This window comes from Bombina bombina, chromosome 3, assembly GCF_027579735.1.
Source record: "Bombina bombina isolate aBomBom1 chromosome 3, aBomBom1.pri, whole genome shotgun sequence".
Classification (NCBI taxonomy): domain Eukaryota; kingdom Metazoa; phylum Chordata; class Amphibia; order Anura; family Bombinatoridae; genus Bombina; species Bombina bombina.
In genome coordinates, this window is record NC_069501.1 from 441989057 (window position 1) to 442014168 (window position 25112).

Consider the following 25112-nt stretch of genomic DNA (forward strand, 5'->3'; position numbering starts at 1 on the left):
GGCAAGGTTTCTACTCCAATCTGTTTGTGGTTCCCAAAAAAGGGGGAACCTTCAGACCAATTCCTAAGAGTTCCATCCTTCAAGATGGAGACCATTCGGACTATTTTACCAATGATCCAGGAGGGTCAATATATGACTACCGTGGATCTAAAGGATGCGTATCTACACATTCCTATCCACAAAGATCATCACCAGTTCCTCAGGTTTGCCTTTCTGGACAGGCATTACCAGTTTGTGGCTCTTCCCTTCGGGTTGGCCACAGCGCCAAGAATCTTCACAAAGGTGCTAGGGTCCCTTCTGGCGGTCCTAAGGCCGAAGGGCATAGCAGTGCCGCCTTATCTAGACAACATCTTAATTCAAGCTTCGACTTTCCAACTTGCCAAGTCTCACACAGACTTAGTATTGGCCTTTCTAAGATCTCATGGGTGGAAGGTGAACGTGAAAAAGAGTTCTCTTATTCCTCTCACAAGAGTTCCATTCCTGGGAACTCTGATAGATTCGGTGAACATGAAAATATTTCTGACGGAGGTCAGGAAATCAAAGATTTTAACCACCTGCCGAGCTGTTCATTCCATTCCTCGGCCGTCAGTGGCTCAGTGTATGGAGGTAATCGGACTTATGGTAGCGGCAATGGACATAGTTCCGTTTGCTCGCTTGCATCTCAGACCACTGCAACTATGCATGCTCAAACAGTGGAATGGGGATTCTGCAGATTTATCTCCTCAGATAAATCTGGATCAAGAGACCAGAGACTCTCTTCTTTGGTGGTTGTCACAGGATCACCTGTCCAGGGGAATGTATTTCCGCAGGCAGCGTGGGTTATTGTGACGACGGATGCCAGCCTACTGGGCTGGGGTGCAGTCTGAAATTCCCTGAAAGCACAGGGTTTGTGGACTCAGGAGGAGGCCCTCCTACCGATAAATATTCTGGAATAAAGAGCGATATTGAATGCTCTTCAGGCGTGGCCGCAGCTGGCTTTGGCCAGATTCATCAGGTTTCAGTCGGACAACATCACGACTGTAGCTTATATCAATCATCAGGGGAGAACAAGGAGTTCCGTGGCGATGATAGAAGTTTCCAGGATAATCCGATGGGCAGAGACTCACTCTTGCCATCTATCAGCGATCTATATCCCAGGGGTGGAGAACTGGGAGGCAGATTTTCTAAGTCATCAGACTTTTCATCCGGGGGAGTGGGAGCTCCATCCGGAGGTGTTTGCTCAACTGGTTCAGCTATGGGGCACACCAGAATTGGATCTGATGGCATCTCGTTAGAACGCCAAACTTCCTTGTTATGGTTCCAGGTCAAGGGATCCTCAGGCAGTACTGATAGATGCTCTAGCAGTACCCTGGTCGAACAACCTGGCTTATGTGTTTCCACCATTCCCTCTCCTTCCGCATCTGATTGCCAGAATCAAACAGGAGAGAGCTTTGGTGATTTTGATAGCGTCTGCGTGGCCACGCAGGACTTGGTATGCAGACCTGGTGGACATGTCATCTCTGCCACCATGGATTCTGCCACTGAGACGGGACATTTTGATTCAAGGTCCATTCAAGCATCCAAATCAAATTTCTCTGCAACTGACTGCTTGGAGATTGATAGCTTGATTTTATCAAAGCGGGGTTTCTCTGAGTCAGTCATAGATACCTTGATTCAGGCTCGAAAGCCTGTCACCAGGAAGATCTATCATAAGATATGGCGTAAATATATTTTTTGGTGTGAATCCAAAGGCTACTCATGGAGTAAGATCAGGATTCCTAGGATTTTGTCTTTTCTCCAAGATGGATTGGAGAAAGGATTGTCCGCTAGTTCCTTAAAGGGACAGATATCTGCTTTGTCTATTCTGTTGCACAAGCGTCTGGCAGATGTCCCAGACGTTCTGGCTTTTTGTCAGGCTTTAGTTAGAATTAAGCCTGTGTTTAAACCTGTTGCTCCGCCATGGAATCTCAATTTAGTTCTTAAAGTTCTTCAGGGGGTTCCGTTTGAACCCATGCATTCCATAGATATTAAGCTTCTATCTTGGAAAGTTCTGTTTCTAGTTGCTATCTCTTCAGCTTGAAGAGTTTCTGAACTATCTGCATTACAATGTGACTCGCCTTATCTTGTTTTCCATGCTGATAAGGTGGTTTTGCGTACCAAACCTGGGTTCCTCCCTAAGGTTGTTTCTAATAGGAATATCAATCAGGAAATGTTGTTCCTTCTCTGTGTCCCAATCCTTCTTGTAAGAAGGACCGTATGTTGCACAACTTGGACGTGGTTCGTGCCTTGAAGTTTTATTTGCAGGCAACCAAAGATTTTCACCAATCATCTTCTTTGTTTGTTATCTATGCTGGAAAGTGTAGAGGTCAAAAGGCTATGGCTATCTCTTTCCTTTTGGCTGGAAAGCATCATCCGTTTGGCTTATGAGACTGCTGGACAGCAGCCTCCTGAAAGAATAACAGCTCACTCCACTAGAGCGGTGGCTTCCACATGGGCTTTTAAAAATTATGCTTCTGTTGAACAGATTTGTAAGGCTGCGACTTGGTCTTCGCTTCATACCTTTTCCAAATTTTACAAATTTGATACTTCTTCAGAGGCTATTTTTGGGAGACAGGTTTTGCAAGCAGTGGTTCCTTCCGTTTAGGTTCCTGTCTTGTCCCTCCCTTCATCCGTGTCCTAAAGCTTTGGTATTGGTATCCCACAAGTTGGGATGAATCCGTGGACTCTGTACATCTTGCAAAAGAAAACAGAATTTATGCTTACCTGATAAATTTCTTTCTTTTGCGATGTACCGAGTCCACGGCCCGCCCTGTCTATTCAAGACAGATAGTATTTTTTATGTAAACTTCAGTCACCTCTGCACCTTATAGTTTATCCTTTTCTTCCTTGGCCTTCGGTCGAATGACTGGGGGGTGGAGTTAAGGGGGGAGCTATATAGACAGCTCTGCTGTGGTGCTCTCTTTGCTACTTCCTGTCAGGAAGGACAATATCCCACAAGTTAGGATGAATCCGTGGACTCGGTACATCGCAAAAGAAAGAAATTTATCAGGTAAGCATAAGTTCTGTTTTCTTTTTTTTTTTTTGGTTGTGCATATTTTATCTTGGTTGCGCATTTTATTATTATTGTTTTACTAATATTACCTGAAAATCATATAAATTATTTTTATCTGTGTGTATTATTATATCATTTATTATATTAAGATTGCATTTTAGTTTTGTGTACTTCCATATTAACCCTGCTGCTGGTGTTGGAGCGCTAGCTATATGTTCTTTAGAATTTCTTACTTTTGTCCATATCTGCTTTAGAGGGGCAGATTTTTTGTCTTGACACAAAGGTTTAATCGTTTTTTAGCACTACTTATACTGTCTTTTTTCATATTGCACAGGGATCAGGGCAGGGGGCAATATGTTATCTAGGCATACAAAAGTATCTGCCTTACCCAGCAGTACTTGCAGTGCTGTATATATACCCTAGCTCCGCGGGCTGTTCCAGTGTACCATGCTTTGCTTGTTAGGAGAGAGGTTACTGCGCCTGGTGCTCTCTGCGCTAACTCACTAACAGCTGCTTTTTGCTTGTCAGGTCACTTAGTTACGGTGGGCGGGGACAACAGTGGAAGGGCTGAGCAAGGAGCAATGTGTTGGGCATTAACAGGCATGTATATAGTATCTGGGCGTGGCTTCATAATAAACACGCCAACCTAAAAAAAGCAGTAGGCTTCCTACATTAGATGGCCCCTTTTCTGTTTATAATATGTGACCACGTGGCCCTGACTGACTGTGAAAAGGTTAAATATCCGCTGAAACAGTTAAATAAACGGCGCAGTATATACCCATCCCACTTGGCCTAGAGCAGCAGAACTTACCTGCAATTGAGGCCATGGGGCCTATGTATTAAAGGTCTTTCGGACCTGATCAGGTCCGCAAGACCTCGCTGAATGCAGAGAGCAATACGCTCTCCGTATTCAGCATTACACCAGCAGCTCACAAGAGCTGCTGGTGCAACGCCGCCCCCTGCAGACTCGTGGCCAATGGGTCGCCAGCAGGGAGGTGTCAATCAACCCGATCGGGTTGAATTGTGGCGATTCCTGTCTGCCTGCTCAGAGCAGACAGACAGGTTTATGGAGCAGCGGTCTTTAGACCGCTGCTTCATAACTGCTGTTTCTGGCAAGTCTGAAGACTCGCCAGAAACACGGGCCCACAAGCTCCATACGGAGCTTGATAAATATGTCCAAGTCAGACCCCATCACCCTGCAGATTGTATCAGCACAGACCTTACATCATACCCGTGCCCACGGCTGCAAAACAAAACTGCTTTTGAATTGCCGGTATTTTACTAATGCTGGCACCGGCTCCTAATTATCGGCTGTGCCAGTAAAATACTGGCTGGGTGGCAAGCCTAGATAGTGCATGCAATTTTAAGCAACTTACTAATTTACTCCTATTATCAATTGTTCAAATTTAATTCCCATGATATTTTGTGTTGAAGAGATACCGAGGTAGGAAATCTGGAACACTACATGGTAGGAATTAGTGCTCCCCTTTAGTGTTCTCGCAAACAAATAACATTCCTGCAAAACTGCTGCCATACAGTTCTCCAGGAATGGGATGGCTCCTAAGCATATTTCCCTGCTTTTCACCAATAATACCAAGATAATGAATAAAAATTGATAATAGGAGTAAATTAGAAATTTGCTTAAAATTGCATGGTCTATCTGAATCCATAGTTGCCAACATTTCAAATAAAAATTCCAGGGACACTTTGTAGCAGAGCAAGCAGGGTTACTGGAGTATTGATAACCTATTGGTCAACTGCTCTGTCCACTGTTCTGCAATCAACACACCCATTTGATAGTAATGGTATAATTAAGACTTATCCATAACTTATTATACAGATTGCAGGACCAAGCTCTTAAACCTGCCCAGTCCCTGGAACATATTCTGGGCATATGGCTATTTTTACAACACAGCATCAAAATTAGGCAGAAAAATAATATGCGTACTCTTTCAATAATAACAATATTCCATAAAAATAAATAAAAATATAAATATGTATCCCTTTAAATAGTAAAAAAATAGCATTGTAGCACAAATATATGGGACGTTTGCTTTGAACAACCTACTTGCCAGCAACATGTAAGACTTTATTTCAAAGCACGAAATATGTTTTCATAAGAAATGTTTTGCCCTCGACCAAGATGGCGTCAGGGTCGATCACTCTCTAGTCTCTACGTTACGACATCGCGCAGGAAAGCAGGACGTCGGTGGTCGCATAGTGTTGTGAGGTTTCATGTTGCTGGAGTAGTGTTTGCGGAGATCCTGACTTCCTGTCCCGCCTTGGATTACACCGTTGACATCCCCGGGGCCTCGATTGAAAACCCCGGCCTATTCTTGAATTGTGAGCTCTCCGGGTGAGTGTCCAGCTGTAGAGAAGATGGCGACGGCTGCTGTGATGCTCGGCCCGGAGATCCTACTCTTGCTGCTTGTGCTGGGAGCCGCAACCTCGGATACCTCCTGCCCGGCCCCTTGTGTTTGCGACGGAGGACTACTGGACTGCAGCAGGCGGCGTTTGGGCCGGTTACCCGCAGTGCCCTTACCCGAGGGCATCACTAGTCTGTAAGTATCTTTCTATGTCCTAATGATATTGACAGGCTCGCGGTCTGTGCAACAAAATACAATGTGTGCTAAAATAAAACCAGCATGTACCACTTTGTATGATCTATTAGGTGCCCACTGTCTGTTTATAAGGCTTTGTTGTCAAGTGGATCACACATGCCTGTTGTATATATGTTATAGGTGGTATCTGTATGTGATACATGATAACTATGTGTCTGCATGTTGTTGTACATGCTAGTTAGATCTGTGTTTATTCTAGTAAATTTAGCCGTTACAGTTATTTAATGTTTTCTAGTGTAGGGATATCTTTGTATAAAAATACTGTTTGTGTATTATTGTATCGTCTCACAAGGCTGCAATTACCTGTGTACAGTATTTGATATATCATAGGTACTGTGTTCTAGTTCAGGGGTCATCGGATGTTTTGGAAACTTGTGTTTTATATACACATTAAATGGGTTAATCATTTCTGCACAATTTTTAGATTGTTTAACTACAGGGGAGTAATGGAGCGTCAGGGCCACTTTTTTTTTGGTATGGTGGTCGGGATTAGGAAATTTTGTTTTTTTAAGAGGAGATCCTTACTGAGCCAAATTAATCCATGCTGTGACAGGGCAGACTCAGTATGGTGGCAGATTTTTTTAAGATGTGAGTGATTCAATAGGTATGCGCATTTGTCAAGCCATGTGGTACAATATATGCACCCTGTGAGCATTATTATATAGATTACCTGTTTTTGAACATTTTTAGTGTAAAAGTGAAATGCTGTATTTTTTTTTCTTTTGTCTCTCTCACCTGGCACATTCATGTGCTGCTGTAGATCAGTCTTTTTATAGCAAGTACTGCTGTTGGCATGCCTTTGTTTCCTAGGTACCACAACTGCAACATATACATATTATGATCTCGAACTCTCATGTGAGCAAAAATGGAAAACATGCGTATTACATGATTTCACAAACAGATCTGTCAACTGTAGACTATAGTTAGCGCTGCGGAGTATGTTGGCGCTCTACAAATAACCAATAAAAGTAATAATATACAGGCATCAGATTAATGTATTTTAAAATCAAAATCTTATATTTTAATGTAGTTCACATTTTAGTATATGATGAGAATCCAAATATTTATGGCATCACCTTTCTTTGTCTAACTTCAATTTATATGCAGTTTACCTGGTTCATTTTACTGTGATTCATTTCCAACAGGGCAGATTTCCCAAGATGGAATAAATTGGTGATTGAGTACCCCAAGGGGAACACATACCACAGGTTGAGAAACTAGGCCCCGTATGAGGATACACACTGAACTAATCTTGAGTGGCACAATACAATTAAAAGGATATGAAACCCCACATTGGTCTTTTAATTTTACATCTATTATCAAATGGTCTTTGTTCTTTTGATATCTTTTGTTGAACAGCAGGGACATAAGCTCAAGATCGTGCATGCGTCTGGAGCAGTATATGACAGCAGTTTTGTAAGAATGTTATTCATTTGCAAGAGCACTAGCTCTCAGCACAATTTCCTGCCATGTAGTGTTACAGATATCTACCTAGGTATACCAAGGGAACTAAGCAAATTTGATAATAGAAGTAAACTGAATATTTTATTTTTTTTTACTTTTGGTTTTCTTATCCCTTTAACTCTATTTCAGTTTAATTACTTTTGTTTATATATGTGTCTGTAAAAGCTGCATACAATGTTACAACTTTACGAATAGATAGTAATCATAATAATAGTGCCTTAAAGCGCCATTATAGTCGAAAAATTACACATTCTAATCTCTTAGAGCATGTCATTTTAGACTATCGACCCTGCAGTGCTGTGTGTTTAACACCCACAATGGGGTTAAACGCACAGTACAAATACTGCTAAGGATTTGCGGTGCACTTCTGGTCCAGAGCGAAAAATGTGGCTGATCCAATCAGCAGCGCTAGTTGCACATCTGAGTCGTTCGACTAGTGCTGCAAATTCCATTTAGGACCAGCAGTGCACCGTAAATCCCAAGATGTATTTCTTCTCTGTGTTTAACTCCATTGCAGGGATTAAACACAGTGCTTCAGGGTTAATAGTCTTAAAATTACATGCTCTAATGTAATTAGAGCATGTAATTTTATAATGGCCCTTTAATCACAGGGTTGTATGCTCTTTCAGAGCTTGTAGCATGAACATCTTTGACTATGTGTTTAACCCATTACAGTGGTTTAAAGGGGCATAGAATACAGTAACATGCTGTACAGATCCAGCTTGTTATTACAACACACTCTGCAATGTAAAGTGCATTAAAAAAGGCACATACACTGAATTAGTAAGTATGCACAGTAGGCTAATTAGGTAGTATGCCCAACACTAAGCAGTGATATATGAGCAGAGATCAGCACATGATTTAAATCTCGGTTTAAAAAACAAAAATAATTGCTTATATAAACCTTAAAGCAGGGCTCGACAAACCCAGGAGCCTGGTAGCCACTGGCTCCTAGAATTTTACCCCTGGCTCCTAACTTTTTGGGTTATTCTCCATATATCTATATACAAATCCAACGGTCTGGCTCCTAAATATTCTTACTGGCTCCTAATTTTTAAACACATTTGTCAAGCACTGCCTTAAAGTTTAAAATACACTATTTCTGGAAACCCTAAATTTCTTATATTCATAGAAGTTGAAACTAAGCACATAAACTTATTGGTAACAACTTCTAACAATACTAGTTAATTATTATTATTATTATTATCTGTTATTTGTAGAGCGCCAACAGATTCCGTAGCACTTGTTTGTCACCAGTAATAAATAATTTTGTGTAATTCATTAAAGGGACATTAGACATGTAGAAATTGTAATATATAATTATTCATTATGGGTAGTAAAACAACAATTTTGCAATACGCTTTTATTATTTGGTCCCCTCTCCTGTAATATTAAAGTCTGCAAAATGTGGAATTTCCTATTCATGATAACAGGTAGAGGATGCATTTTCTAACAACTTTCTAATTTATTTCTGTTCTCAGTTTTGCTTTATTCTCTTATTTTTTGTTGAAGCAGCAGCAATGCACTACTGGGAGCTAGCTGACTGTACTGTGTGAGTTAATAACATGAGGCATATGTGTGCAGCTACCAATCAGCAGCTAGCTTTCATCTCCTGTACCTATCTAGGTATGCTTTTCACTAAAGGACAGCAAGAGAACTAAGCAAATTCAATAATAGAAGTAAATTGAAAAAGTTTTTTAAAAGTATATGTTCTATTAGAATCATGAAAGAAACATTTTGAGTTTCATGTACCTTTTTTAAACCCTGTTAAAGTAACTTTAATTCGGAGAGAGCATACAATTAAAAAAATATATATATATATATATATATAAAAAAAAGTTTCCCCATTTAGTTCTATGATCAAATTTGCTTGGTTCCCATGGTATTGTTTGTCAAAGAGATAGCAAGGTAGATGATTGGAGCACTATGTGGCAGGAAATAGTCTGCGCTTGGAAATGGATAACATTCTTGCAAAACTGTTATCATATAGTGCTCCAGACACATGCACTCTCCTGAGCTTACGTCTCTGCTTTTCAATAAAAGATACAGAAGAAAATTAGTTAATAGAAGTAAACTAGAAAGTTGTTTAAAATTGCATTCTCTATCTGAATCATGAAAGAAAAATAGGTTTTAACATGGAGGTGCCCATGACTTTCCTTTTACCATGGATACAAATAATCCCCTGGGTTTGTAGGGCACATATATCTCTAGCTATATCATCTATACAGATGTTTGTTGGCCTAAATAGTCTGTAACTTCCAAGAAATGTGGAAAACAGCACACTTTTTCTTCTGTCAAGGGGCACGGAATATCAGATTTGCCAAATCTTCTTAGACATCAAAAACAGAATGATTCCAGCCTCCAAATTCAATAAAAACCCTGTATTATTTCATGCATGGGTCCCAGAACAAACATACAATGTTTCAGGTCTATACTAGACCCTTAATCATACATGATTAAGGGTCTAGTATAGACCTGAAATGTTGTATGTTTGTTCTGGGACCTTGCATGAAATAATAAAGGTCTTTTATTGAATTTGGAGGCTGGGGTCATTCTGTTTTTGAGGCCTAAATAGTCTCACAGACATAACTAGTTGATACTGATATAGCAGTTGTCATGGTAACTCATCAAAATAAGCTGCTAACGACCAAAGAGTGCTTACATGTATTCCAAGTTTACAAATGGACATTGTGTTTGTGTGTGTGTGTATAATATATATTTTCTCTTACTGTATGCATGCTGTTCATATTTTTCATCCACTTTTTTGTTTTTTTGTTTTCATTCTTTCATAAGCTTTTTACTTTACAACAGATCACCAATCGGTGTGTAATTCATTTTATCATTTATAAATACCCACCAAATGGGTTAATGACATTAGGTAAATAATAGCTGAGTACACTGTCCCCACCCCCAATGCCACCCGGCTGGCAACATTTTCTGTGGAGAACAATGCATTTGCATTAATAATAAAGTGTGAACGGCCCTGCCCATGAGTCACTGTTAACTGTAAACCTCCTTTACATGAGATGATGGACTAGTGAGCTTACATTCTAATTCACACCTTTATGACTATTTAACATCTTGTTAATCCTGTGTTGCAAGCTCTGCCTGACACTTCTGATGCACATTGCTTTTATTTGCTACGCTAATGGCCTCCATGAGTGAAGAACAGGGTGTATTTATTTGTTGAAAATGGATACAAAAGAGATACAGAATATTGTAACAGTATACTGTGTCAAGGATTGGTGTGAGTACATCTCTCTTGTGTCTGGGAAAATTAATCTGCCCATGCTTGGAAGTGATCTGACTTTACTAAGCAGTCTGTTTCTGTGTAAACAAAAAATGGTGCACTCTAATCACACCTTTGCGTTATTCACATAGTGTCAGGTTTCCTTCAGGGCTCACATCTTACAAATAACCTATATATTGGTGGCACAGCTGTGGAGAAGGAAGGGAGGGGCAGCACTCTGTCTACCTACCGTGAGTGAGGGAGGGAAGGGACGCTACAGTAGCGATCGCAGGAAGGGGGATGACCGCTACACTATATATAAAAAAAATTATATATTTAATAAAATAATTAAAAATAAATCTATAAACTTGCCAGTACTTAAGATGGTGGACTCCATTGAGAGAGGGGAGGATTATAGAGCTGTTTGTGAAGGATCAGGGAGGGTAAGGGGAACCTACACTGCAGAAAATAATGTTATAAACCCCTAAAACTTAAAGGGACAGTGTACACCGTAGTCATCTTAAAGTCTTCGTGGAAAAAAAGGTTTTGTAAGGGCGCTAATAGCTGAAGATACTCGTGTGAAATTATTTGCACTATCTGTGATAGATATCCGTGATAAATGTTTTAAGTGTTAATGAAATTAGATCAGAAAAGCTTCTTTCAAAACAAATGATTTATTCGGTTACAATATATTTAAAAAAATTTTTTAGAGACGTCTCTAGTACAATTCGGTCAGAAAATAAAAATAAAAGTAGTACTGATTAGTACTTCATGAGAAATATTAGTTTACTGCTTATTTTATTAGTCACAGGGAGAATATCTATTGGTGTGTGACTAAGCAATTTGCCAAGATTTCTCGTGAATTATTCAGAGTTCATAAAATTACACATTGACATCTATTTAAAATGAAATTCACATAACGGTTTGATAAAACTTGTGCAAAAAAATGGAGCTTAAAATAGAGCTGTGCATAAGAAGGAAAATTATATAGAGTTATGTCTCTGTACTGGATTAGGTCAATCCTTTGTATTTGTTTCACAGCGAACTATCATAGATAATTATCGTGTCCATATATATGAACCAAGAAAAATGTCCAATAATCATATACTGCTGATAGCTTAATATTGCAGTTTGCAACTCTCATACAGATTGTACCTTATCGTATGCGTGAGCAACAGCAGGGTATCCTGTGCGTCCTGCGGCTCAGTTCTTCTGGCAGTGTCCTCGTGTTGTTGGCGTCTGACGTCACACCCGATGTGTGGGGGCTTGACTTGTGTCTGCCAATCACTGCTTAACGAATCGTTAGTATACAAAATTTCTTCTTGTATCCGATACTTAGTACTTGTTAGGTACCGGTCAGCGGAGATGTATATGTTGGAGGTAGATTCACCTGCACTTAGTGCTGTTTGCACGCAGGTTCCGATGATGCTTGTGCAGGTGAATCTACCTCCAACATATACATCTCCGCTGACCGGTACCTAACAAGTGGGGGGGGGTTCAGGAGGCTATTTGCAGCTTAATCTAAGGTTAGACTTTAAAGGGACACTCAATCAAAATTAATCCTTCATGATTCAGATAGAGCATGTCATTTTAAACAACTTTCCAATTTACTTCCATTATCTAAATGTGCACAGTATTTTTATATTTAAACTTTTTGAATCACCAGCTCCTACTGAGCATGTGCAAGAATAAGTGTGTATGCATTTGTGAATGGCTGATGGCTGTCACATGGTACGTGTATGCATTTGTGAATGGCTGATGGCTGTCACATGGTACAGGGGGAGTGGAAAAAGACAAAACTTTTAAAATTGTCAGAAAAAAAATCTACTACTCATTTGAAGTTCAGACTAAGTGCTATTGCATTGTCTTAACTTGCATTTGTGGATTGTGCAAATCTACTGTGTTGACTGGTCCTTTAAGATGACTAAGGTGTGGACTGTCCCTTTAATACTGGCAGACTGTCTGCCAGTACCTAAGATGGTGGTCAGGAGTATGGGTGTGGAGGTAGAGAGCTGGGAGGGATCAGGGAAGTAGGAAGTGTCATCTGGGAGGGTAATCCCTGCATTAAAATACTATTACCCTTACCACCTAACTAAACCCCTTCACAGCTGGGAATTTCAGAAATGTGGTGAGCAGAAGCAATTAGCAGACATGCATGGCTTTGCAATTAGGACACTGTTTCTGAACAAAGGGGACCCCAGGGAACCTTTTACAACCATTTGTTTTATGACGGTAGTAGTTGTGTATAAATAATTTCATTGAGAATCCCAAAGTTTGTGAAAATATATAGTTTTGATAGGTTAATAAAAAAACAAGGATGTTTTCCCGTTTAAAATTGAATGATAGCAAAATTGCTAAACATTCTTCGCTATTTCGGGCAAGATTTCCTTTTAAATTCTTGGTAGTGAAGGGGTTAAACAAAAATATGTACACTAAGGCAATTATTTGTTCAGGTCTGGTCTTCTATACCCATTATGCCAGTGAAAGAAATCTATCAATCTGGCAGAAATGAGTAGTGTTTTGTGGCACAAGTCATATAAAGATAGCTGCAGTGTGCGAAATCTGAATATAAAACAGACTATTGTGTACAGGGTACTTTGTTTCACTTGATAACTTTCTAATGTAGTGAACATTTTAATATTGCCTTTTTGCTTATTGCATTTTCTAAAACTGAATTGACATAAGCAATTCTTAACGTTTCTAGTTATTAATGCATATTAAAACACTGTTTTAGTGGGTTACACAATAAATATAGATTGCATGCGTAATGCACTTTTTTCTATTTTACCTTCTGGAGTATATTAAATTGTTTACAAATAGTTTCTTTACCTTTTTTTATTTTGAAATAGCAGCTGTTGCCTGTTGAAACCACTATCTATACAGCAATATGAATACTGTAGTAGTCTTTATAGACCAGCTATATAAACATGACAGCAGTTTTAACCCTTTAGCTGCAGGGGATTCGATGATCCAATGCTGTGATCAAAAATTCCCCTTCATGACGAGAACCGGTCATCATGAGCTCACAGGCAGCAGTTTGCATGACAACCTGTTCTCATCATGCGCAGGCAAGCCAGTTGAGGGTGGGAGGGAGAGGTGCTAAAATGTTAATTATCAATTGCTTTAAGTATTGACATTTGTGTATACAGGAAGAGATAAGATAAATAGGCTTTTATGTTTGAGACCTGCATTCTTTAATCTTGGATTACCTACATTATCTTACCAATAAAAAAAATCCATTCTTTTTCTTTCTTTTTCCGTGTCTTGACTGTTCATTTACATTTCTCTATAACTAAGAAATACACCCATCGAAATTCCAGATATCATTACATTCTGACATATTAATGCCTTGAAAGATTTTGCTTTATGGGAGGGATGACCAAGTGATGGATTATATACTACTATGTACAACATCTATATTGACAAATTTACATCAAATATAGGAGCCTGACAGACACATTTGTAGGATCCTTGCAAGGGTGTGTATAAAGTAAGACAGACTACTAAACAAACCAGAAAACATGCAGCTCTATTTCTACACATTAAATGTGCTTAAAGTGAATGAAAGCCCTGTTTTTATAAAATACTAATTAAAACAGGGCTTTCATTCATCAAAGTTTAGATTGCAGCCATTTTTTAAAAATACTTACCTTATATTCCTTGAAAGCTTGGAACACCAGAGCAGCAATTCCCCCGCCCCAGGTCATCTCTTCTTTTGTCAGAAATGACAAATCCGGCTTCCTCCAATTACGGTGTGGCCTCGGGCGATGTTTGCTCTGGGGGGGAAGCCGTTATTGGAAGAAGCCGGATTCGTCATTTCTGACGTAAGAAGAGAGGACCTGGGTGGCGGGGGAATCGCTGCTCCGGTGTTCCAAGCTTGAAAGGAATAAAAAGGTAAGTATTAAAAAAAACGACTGCAATGTAAACTTTCATGAATGAAAGTGCCCCTGTTTAAAGCCTTTTTTTTTTCATGTAGACTTTGAATCACAGCACGGTTCGTTTCTTGGGAGAGATATTGCTCACTTTTTTTTTTTTTTTTTTTTAAACATTGTGCTGCTTTTTCGACTCCTAACCAAGCCCCAAAGTATCAGATGTAGACTAAAGTCTACAGATTTCTGCTGCTCCTCTTCGTGTAATGTCTTTTCACATGTAGGGATGGGGGTAGTATCTGCTCTTCCTGCTTTTCCAGCCCCTTTCACTGGATGTCCCAGCCTAACCTCATCAACAGAGCTAAACTGGGAGCTTCAAAGTAAGTTTTAAAAAGGTTTTATACCAGATTTTTAGATCAGCATCTGTGCATATTCTTATTTATAGAAGTGTCTATTACATGCAGTTATATGAAATTGCTGTACACTGTCCCTTTTTAAAGGCATACAAGTATACCCTGCTCATACAGCGGGTTAGGGACCGGAGCCCCGATGTTAAGTGAAAACCGCCTTAAAGTGAATGTAAATTTTGATGCAAAAGTGCCCGGTTTTTAAAAATTTGATTAAAAACAGGGGCACTTTAATTCATCAAAATTTACATTTCACTCGTGTTGTGAAAAAATACCTTTTTAAACTTGACAGCTGCTTCAGCTTCCTCCGCCCGTCGCAAAGCCTCTTCCTGGGTCTAAAATGAGGAATCCCGCTTTCTCCAATCACGGCGTTGAATCAGACACGGATTCCCCTGGGGGGGGGGGGAGCCGTGATTGGAGGATGACCTATCCATAATTTCTGACGTCAGTAATGGCTTGCGATGACCAGGGGAAGCTGGAGCTGCTGTCAAGTTAAAAAGGTAAGTTTTTTTTTTTTTTTTTTTTTTTTTTTTTTTCACAACAAGTGAAATGTAAATTTTGGTGAATTAAAGTGCCCCTGTTTTTAATCAAATTTTTAAAAAACGGGCACTTTTCTTTCAAAACTTACATTCACTTTAAAGTAAAACAAGGCTGTTTTAGCTTTCTTTTCACTTGCCAGTGTGTGTACATTTTTGAAAACATGTTTGAACTAACAAATATTAGGGGTGTAATAGTGCTACGTTTAGTTTAACATTAACACAGCACAGTATTCAATTAGTATTCAATAAATACTGTACCTGTAAAATAGTGTCAGTAACTGTAGTGCAATTTGCCAGACTATAGCACTGAGATTGCACTGTAATGCTGTAAACAGAGTGAACTGCGCATAACAAAATGGTGCCAGATGATTACAGCACTGTTTCAAAATCCTTGGAGGTTGAACTTCAGCTCCACAAAGCGCTGTATTAGCGAAGCGCTGTAAAGTGAGTTATACCTGTACAAGACATTTTTATTGTCTTTCCATAGACTATCAGCCAAGTCTAAACTTGTTGTTTTTCAATAGCCAAACTCCACCCACCACTTGCCACATTTTGAGGAGACAATATGCAATTGAGTCTGGAGCTCACAAGACTAGCTTAAAATATATAAAATGCATTGTTTTGCAGTTCTATTCTAAAGCCAATTAGGGAGAGCTATGTAGCATGTTGGTCTTGAAGTCTGCAGGGTGTATTTTCAGCTCTTAGAATAATAAAATGAACCATGTTTAGACCTAAATTACATGAAAAGGGGGAAACCTAAATCAAGCTTATTGCAAAATTGTTTTACTGCTCATAACTAAACATTTTATATGAAAAAAAAAAAGTTTTTACTATTTCTTTAAAGAAATATAGGCCCACTTTTAAGAAGCTGTGTTACGGACAAGGTTCCCAGGCGATAAACCTGTCTGCCCAAGCTCGCCGTCAGAGATGCAGGTATCCACTGGTGGAAATTTAAAAGTTGTTTAAAAGTGTGTGCTCCATCTGAATCATGAAAGAAACGTTTTGAGTTTTATGTCCCTTTTTAAAATTGTATACAAATAGCACATTTACCTTTTTTATTTTATCATTTGAAATTGCTTCTTTTTCCTGTTGAGACTGCTACCTTTCCTGAAAATTTCAATACTGAACTAAAATCAGCCGGATGGTGCACCTATAAAATGCATTAATAGGTCTACCGTGTACGTGTAGTAGCACAAATTTGTGGATAGTGGATACAGTGTTTTGAATTTAACCCCTTAAGGACAAAGCCATTTTTCAATTTCCGTCACTTAAAGGGATACTGAACCCACATTTTTTTCTTTCGTGATTCATAGAGCATGCAATTTTAAGCAACTATTTAATTTACTCCTATTATCAAATTTTCTTCATTCTCTTGGTATCTTTATTTGAAATACAAGAATGTAAGTTTAGATGCTGGCCCATTTTTGGTGAACAACCTGGGTTCTTTGCTGATTGGTGGATAAATGCATCCACAAATGAATAAGTGCTTTCCAAGTTCCTGAACCAAACAAATAGCTTAGATGCCTTCTTTTTCAAATAAACATAGCAAGAGAACAAAGAAAAATTGATAATAGGAGTTAATTAGAAAGTTGCTTAAAATTGCATGCTCTATCTGAATCATGAAATAAAAAAATTGGGTTCAGTGTCCCTTTTAAGGACCAGGGCTATTTTTACATTTCTGCGGTGTTTGTATTTAGCTGTAATTTTCCTCTTACTCATTTACTGTACCCACACATATTATTATTATTATACCATTTTTCTCACCATTAAATGGGCTTTCTAAAGATACCATTATTTTCATCATAGCTTTTATAATTTATTATAATTTTTTTTATAAAATATGATGAATAAAATGTAAAAAAACACACACTTTTTCTAACTTTGACCCCCAAATCTGTTCCACATCTACAGCAACCAAAAAACACCCATGCTAAATAGTTTATTAATTTTGTCCTGAGTTTAGAAATACGCAATGTTTACATGTTCTATGCTTTTTTTGCAAGTTATAGGGCATTAAATACAAGTAGCACTTTGCTATTTCCAAACCATTATTTTTTTTTCAAAATTAGCGCTAGTTACATTGGAACACTGATATCTTTCAGGAATCCCTGAATATCCCTTGACATGTATATATTTTGTTTTAGAAGACATCCCAAAGTATTGATCTAAGCCCATTTTGGTATATTTCATGCCACCATTTCACCGCCAAATGCAATCAAATAAAAAAAAAAATGTTCACTTTTTCACAAACTTTAGGTTTTTCACTGAAATTATTTACAAACAGCTTTTGCAATTATGGCACAAATAGTTGTAAGTGCTTCTCTGTGATCCCCTATGTTCAGAAATAGCAGACATCTATGGCTTTTGCGTTGCTTTTTGATAATAAGAAGGCCGCTAAATGCCGCTGCGCATCACGTGAATTATGCCCAGCAGTGAAGGGGTTAATTAGGGAGCTTGTAGGGTTAATTTTAGCTTTAGTGTAGAGATCGGCCTCCCACCTGACATATCCCACCCCCTGATCCCTCCCAAACAGCTCTCTTCCCTCCCCCCACCCCACAATGGTCTTCAATCTTAAGTACTGGCAGAAAGTCTGCCAGTACTAAAATAAAAGGGTATATATATAAAAAAAAAAAAAAATTCTGCCTTTGTAGGATCCCCCCCTTAGCCCCAACCTCCCTGATCCCGCCCCGCCTCGACCTATTGGCCTCCATCTTAGGTACTGGCAGCTGTCTGTCAGTATCCATTTTTCTAACAAATTTGCCCTTTTTTTTTAAATTAAAAAAAAAATAGAATCCCCCTATTTTCTGTAGTGTAGCTTCCCCCTCCCGGATCCCTTTCCAAAACCTTTTCCCACTCCCTTTCCCCTCTCACTCCTTTGCTTATACAAGTTTCGGTATATGTGATTACCGTGCATGGGCAAGCTCCCAAGCCCCGCCCCTCGCCTTCTCACAGGATCCGGATGCCGCAACGGCGATAGGCCATCTCTGCATCGGTAACTTTGCAAATCTATTTCTGCAGTGCCCCACTTGTATTTTAAGCAAGATCGCAGCAGAGAGAAGCCCAGGACTGCAGCGACGTACAGGGTCCTTAAGGGCATAACGACCAACGTCGTACAGGGTAAAATCCTTGAAGTAATCATCATATCATGTACTGTGTGTGTGTGTGTATATGTGTATGTGTGTGTGTGTGTATGTGTGTGTATATATATATATATATATTGCAACTAACGATTATTTTCATAATCGATTAATCGGCCGATTATGTTTTCGATTAATCGACTAATCGTATAAAAAGAGAATCAATAATAGTTTTCTATGTTTTAAATAAAATCCACATAATGAGTGTTACAAATATAAACTTCAGACTAAAACTTTACATTAACACAACTGTTTCTTCAATTTGTAGGCAGCAGAGCACAGTTTTATAATTAAACAAAACAAAACCACAAACTGTTTGAAGAGAGGTAGAACTAGTAATAGGTAGAGTATCACAGTTTATAACATTCTGTTATTCACTATTTCAGAAACTTTGCATTGAAATGCAAAAATCTTAACATGTCCACATGCTTCTGGTTAAGGCTGGTTCTCTGCAGCTGTATTTCCTGCAGCAGAGAAAAGGCTGTTGAGGTGTATAAGTAGGGTTTTGCCAAATTCACCAAAGTGGGATATTTATCTTTGTTAGCTCTTCACCAATGCTAAGTGTCTTCTACCTTGGCAAGGGGCCTCTCAATAAAGTAACCCTTGACTTCATTCTAACATAAAAATATCTTGAATATCTATATGCAATGGTAAATAACCAGCTATAAGGTTAGGGGAAATATCTAGTCCGCTCTAAAAATAACGAATATATACTTATAAAGGTTGAATCTGGTACATATTATCACAATTTATTAAAAATATAAAAAACAAAATCAAAAGCGCTAAGGACTGTATATCAATAACAGGACAAAGCCTTACACATTTATTTATACAGTACATATAATCAGCAATAGCAAGCAATAAGCTAATACTTGTTCAAACAGATAATAGTGCACATCAATTTAAATATCTCCCATCAATCTTAGGGGCAAGGTGTAAACAACAAGCTTGGCACCATATCATGAAAAGCATAGTTCCAAATCACCAGATTTAATATAAACAATCCAAATGATGATTATTATATCTGGGTTGCACATAAGCCAGGGGTAGTTGTAAACTTATACTGTCCTGAAAAAGTGAAAAGTTGACGTCCTTTAGGCTAAGAACATAACCATAAAACACAATACCATATGCAGGAGTTCATTGCAGTGCAGCAGCTGGTGTTGTGCACAGACCAACTAATTGCAAACCAACTAATCGATTAATTGATTATGAGATTCGTTGATAACTATTTTCATAATCGATTATTATCGATTATGACGATTAGTTGTTGCAGCTCTATATTTTTTTTTTATATATAATATATATATATATATATATATATATATATATATATATATATATATATATATATATATATATATATATATATATATATATATATCTATCCAATTAAGTAGATGCAGTGGTCTCAACATAAAATGTTGCTGGTTGGGGGAAGTGTAATACTTTGCAATACAGTATTCTAAAATGTTCTATTATTAATAAATGTTAAGCTAGCCAAAGCACAAATTAATTGCATAATATAGCATACATTGTTTTAATTTGTTCAACAAACATTGAAAAACAAAAATATTAGCGAATTTTAGCTTAAATGGTCAGTAAAGTCTGCCAGGTGGTGTGCATTTAAATACGTCTTGGGGGAACGCCTGGGTGGGATTGTTTAGGCTTTAGATTGTTTATTAGCTTTACAGTTACAGCCATATTCCAACATGTTGACACTAAAAAATACCAAATGGTTGTCAGAATCTATACCATATCACCTGCCTTTTTGCTTTACACTTGAACAAATTTGATGCAAGTTGTCTTTATACTGTATCTTCAGTTGTATTTGACTCAGAGTGGCTATGTTATCTGCCTGCCTGATTATCTTATCTATCTAATACTGCCAAATAACCTTATAAAAAGGTTATTGGGGATCTCTGTACAGTATTAGGAGCTGAAATAACAAAGGGATAGCATCAGGTTTTTGGGAAAGACGAATATAAACAGTACTTATACTTTGCAATAAAATTACTTTAAAATTTAAAGTAATTTTATTGTGAAGTATACATACTGTTTATAAATAAAATGTTTAAGTTTGTAAAACTTTTATATAATATATATATATATATGTAATATATATACATTTAGTATCTTTGTGCTCAAGAGACATGATACATCTTACTGTTGTATGTGCAATACACTCAAAATCTGCCTAGGAACTGGAACAGGAAGAAAAAAAAAAACCTGAAGCCAGTACATGCACTTTCATGGGTGAATGTTTTACTGGACGCCTGGTTAAAATGCCAGACTGTACAGTTCGGTACTGTACATCCGACAATGCTACACACAACCTCTTCAACCTATCTCAGGGATATAGAAAAAAAGAACAAAACAAAGAAAGTAAGCCTTGAGTTTTGATGTCTTACTTAGTCAGACAAAACAGAAAATCATTACACTTGCAGAGCTTGACAAATCGGTTCACCCAGGCTGCCATGACTCCTAAATGATCACTTCTGACTCCCGTTTGGTATTATATCATTTTTGCCTGGTTCACAAACCAAATGTGTCTAGATGCTCAGTACTCTCTTGTCATTTTACAGTGATGTTGGATTTTCCACTAGTAACAAGACTGAGATATATGTGTAAAATAAGACCATCCTATAAGTGTATATTGCCTTGTATGTCTTCATATCAAATATTGTTCAGTGGGGAAGGGGGGGGGTTGTAGTAATAGTTTGTGAATTACAGTATCAAAATACTGTAATCCTTTATAGTGCGCCCTAATTAGCCACAGTTAAGGGAGATAAGATGATGCTTACCATGGTTTTAAAAGGACATTGTAGTGCAAGAATGTCATGATCTAATTAATTAGAGCATGTCCTTTTTATACTAATCGCTGTGGAACTCTGTTTAGCACCTGATAAGGAGTTAAACACACAAAGTTCTACTGAGTATCCACAGCAAAATGCTGATACTTAGCAGGACACAGTCTTTGCGCTAATTGCGAGCTGTGTTCATCTCAAAGTGGTAGTACTTGTGGCTCCCAAGTGGGACTTTTACCTTTTGCACTGGTTAAAGGGATAGTAAACCCACACATTTTCTTTTATGATTCAGATAGAACATACCATTTTAAACAACTTTCCAATTTAATTCTATTATCAAATTTTCTTCATTCTCTTGTTATCCATTGCTGAAGGGACAGCATTGCACTACTGACAGGAAGCTGAACAAATCTATTTAGCCAATCACAAGAGACAAATGTGTGCAGGCACCAATTAGCAGTTCCCACTAGTGTATGATATGTGCGTATTCATTTTTTAACAAGAGGATACTAAGAGAATGTAGCACATTTGAAAATAGAAGTGAATTTAAAAGTGTCTTAAAATGACATGTTCTATCTGAATCATGCAAGTTTAATTTTGACTTTCCTATCCCTTTAAACACAGCATTCCACAGTAAGTAGTGCAAAATTACATGCATTACATTTTTGCAGTAGACTGTCTGTTTAAAACCCTGGTGAGTATCTTTATCTTTCTTAATTGGGCAAGTTAAGGTTGCTGTTAGTGAGTTTGTCCACTGCTCTAAGCAATCACATAGCTGCTTTCAGCACTTTTTGCAGCATTTTGAAGAAAAATACGGTATAGAGTTTTCTTTCCGGCCCCTGTAGGGAGAATCGAAACGGCACAGTTTTTAGACAAAATTAATTGTTTTCCTTTTAACCCCTGTACTGGACACTAAGTATAGACACATGACACTAAGTATAGACACATTTCCTTTTATGTGTCATTCCTCCAATATCATCCATATGTGAAGGTGTCATTTTCTGTCAATAGGTTGCCAGGGCTTGCTCTCTAAACACTGAATGCTGAGCAACCACAGGCCCTTTGATCTGATTGAACGAACCCTATCTCCCTTGCTCTCTATTGTACAGTACAAAAGAAGATAAGACAAAAATGCTCTTCTGTGTTTCATGTGTACCAGCAGAGAGTTAACTTCCTATGCATAAAGGTGGGAAATGAGGAAGAACAGGCCTTATGAGGTGACAATTACCTCATGTTTGTCTGGATCAAGTTGAAACTGAATGCTCAATTCCTCTGAGCAAATTGCACTCAATTTTTAAAGTATTTGTCCACCCTCCCCCAGGCACCCAGACAGCTGAGCCAGTGTGTGAAGAGCTGTATACTGAGAAAACTGTTAGCTCTCCAATGTGACGCCCGTTGCTGCAGGGTGCAGATGCTAACAGATTTTTCTTTAAAATGCTTATGCGCTTCCTGTAAAGCGTTCTGCACTGGCTGTGCAGTATTTTAATTATGGACACGTTTGCTGCTCAGACATCTGGTTTTAGTTATTCCATAATAAGACCTTTCTAAGAGGCCATTTAGGTATCTCTTTCTGTATAAGGTTATGAGTGGCGGGTGTCTGCCAGAGGCTTTGGATTGTTCTGGAAAGATTGTAAGGGGATCCTGCGCACCACAAAAAGTCACTCTTTCGTGACTGTACAATTACTTATTGTTTACCTGGCCATGGCTCTTATTAGCCTGCATATGGATGCTTTTTATTTCAGTTTTTACTTGTGGAAACATATAACGTTATGCGACCTCTGGTTCTGACATGAATGTTTTATTTGTTCCACTTTTCAGCAATCTGGAAAGAACTTAGTATGTGAAAATAATGTGGTCATTAGAGGTGCTGACTGGGTGCTTTGTCTCTGGCCATCACTTTTATCTTTTTTCTCTCCTTTTGAGTTTGTTCTTTCCTTTCCTTTCCACCACCAATAAGCACGTGCAACCCAGGTGCTGAACCAAAAATGGGCCGGCTCCTAAGCTTTACATTCCTGCTTTTTAAATAATTTGAGTAAATTAGAGAGTTGCTTGAAATTGCATGCTCTATCTGAAACATTAAAATATCCCTTTAATTTTGACTGTTCTGTTAAATTTTTCCCCTGCCCAATTGAGCTTAGTATAAAGGTTTTACATCAGGTACCTAATATATTGATACAATACTTTGGCACTGTATTTGCTTTAACATTATCACTAAAGGAAACCTGTGTGAAACCCCCCCCCGAAACCCCCCCCCCCAAAAAAAAACAAAACAAAAAAAACATGCAATTTTCTGGTGATTGCATTGTGTGGGCTGCTGAAATAAGTCCCTTATTACAATTTCTGCTGCTCAAGCTCCTTTAATATTTTACTAGAATATTGCATTTTTTTATCATGAACCAGTGCTTTTAACTTGCTTAAAATAAATTAATGTATAATTTACATGTCTAAAATTTCACTCTCTTAATCAGCGTTTCTTGGTTTTTGATCATTTGAAAATATGAAGAAAATAATTTAACTAAAATATAGTTCTTCTATTATGTATTTAATCCCTCTGAAAGGGTAAACAGCGCTGTGTGATGCATGAATGTGTCTAATTTGAGCATATGGCGTGCACTGCTTTAAACCGCATCTTCTGACAGTGCAGACCACTAACACATAACAGCACTTATTCTTCAGTTGCTGTTGTCTTGTTTGTTCTGGATGTTATGAATGACTTCTCGACAAATTGATGCCCTAATATGGGAAGCTGTAGCAGAGATGTGGTGTGGGTGATGTTTGAATATGTAATATTGCTGTATTATTTCCTGCAGTTTGCTGGTCTTGGTTAGCATTTTTCAAGGGATAGAAACCATTTGGAACAGTTAATTAATCAAAATGATGTAGGAATATATATTCCCTGGTATATTAAATCTATCCTGAAACAAAAAAACACTTCTAAAGGGGACAATGTTCTCACACATTTTCTGTCATGCATTAGAAAGAGCATCATTTGCACATAGAAAAATAATTTGTCTTTTGGGAAACACACAAGTGTTACTTGAGGGGCGAATTATAAAACTTAAAGCACAAAATAAGAAAGCAGCACACCAACACTACTCAGACCTAACCACAACTATCCAACCTCAAAGTACAACATAAACAGGCACCTACTGACCCCCAGATTTCAAAAGACCTACTCACCATTAGAAACAAATTAAAAGAACTCTTAGCACAAGAACAACAAATTATCACTTGCAAATTTAAATAAAAATTCTTCTACAAAGGAAATAGAGCAGGAAAATGTCTGGCTAGAGCCCTAAGAAAAAAGAAAATGAAATCATTCATCCACAAACTGATTACCCCTCAAAAACAAAATCTATTAACTACTCCTGAAATTGGTAAACACTTCAGGGAATACTATTTAAAACTTTACAACATTGCTCCAAATTCAGACTACTTATTTAAAGTGAATGTAAAGTTTCATGAAGTAGTGCCCGGTTTTAAAAATACAGGTAGCCCTCATTTTACGCCGGGGTTAGGTTCCAGAAGGAATGGTTGTAAATCGAAACCGTTGTAAATTGAAACCCAGTTTATAATGTAAGTCAATGGGAAGTGAGGGAGTTAGGTTCCAGGCCCCTCTCAAAATTTTTCATAAGTAATACCTAATACATTATTTTTAAAGCTTTGAAATGAAGACTTTAAATACTAAACAGCATTATAAACCTATTAAAATAATCACACAACACAGACTTCACTTGCATTTTTCTGCAAACAGTTCTTTCTTTGCATTCTAATCTCGACTGATTTATAGAGAGGAAGATCTTGTTCCTTTGAAATCTGCTCGATAGGTCAGGTCTGGTTAAACTGATTAATTTCAGCTAGCTTGGCTTTGCTGCAACACCAGCGGACAGCTCCACCTACTGGCTATTTTAATAAATGCAATGCTTTTCAATAGCAGTCACATGGCTGGCAAAAAAGGTTGTTATTCTGAAACGGTGTAAATTGAACCGTTGTAAAACGAGGGCCACC

At 38.0% G+C, this 25112-nt stretch overlaps 1 protein-coding gene across 1 annotated transcript in view; it reads left to right on the forward strand.

Annotated features, from left to right (window-relative positions):
* Window positions 1–5245: 5245 nt before the first annotated feature.
* LRIG2 (leucine rich repeats and immunoglobulin like domains 2) overlaps window positions 5246–25112 on the forward strand; it is a 175912-nt gene continuing 156045 nt past the window's right edge. Inside the window, exon 1 of the mRNA XM_053706656.1 lies at window positions 5246–5592. Coding sequence (XP_053562631.1) covers window positions 5411–5592 — 182 coding nt within the window. The 5' untranslated portion in view covers window positions 5246–5410. The remainder of the gene's footprint in view (window positions 5593–25112) is intronic.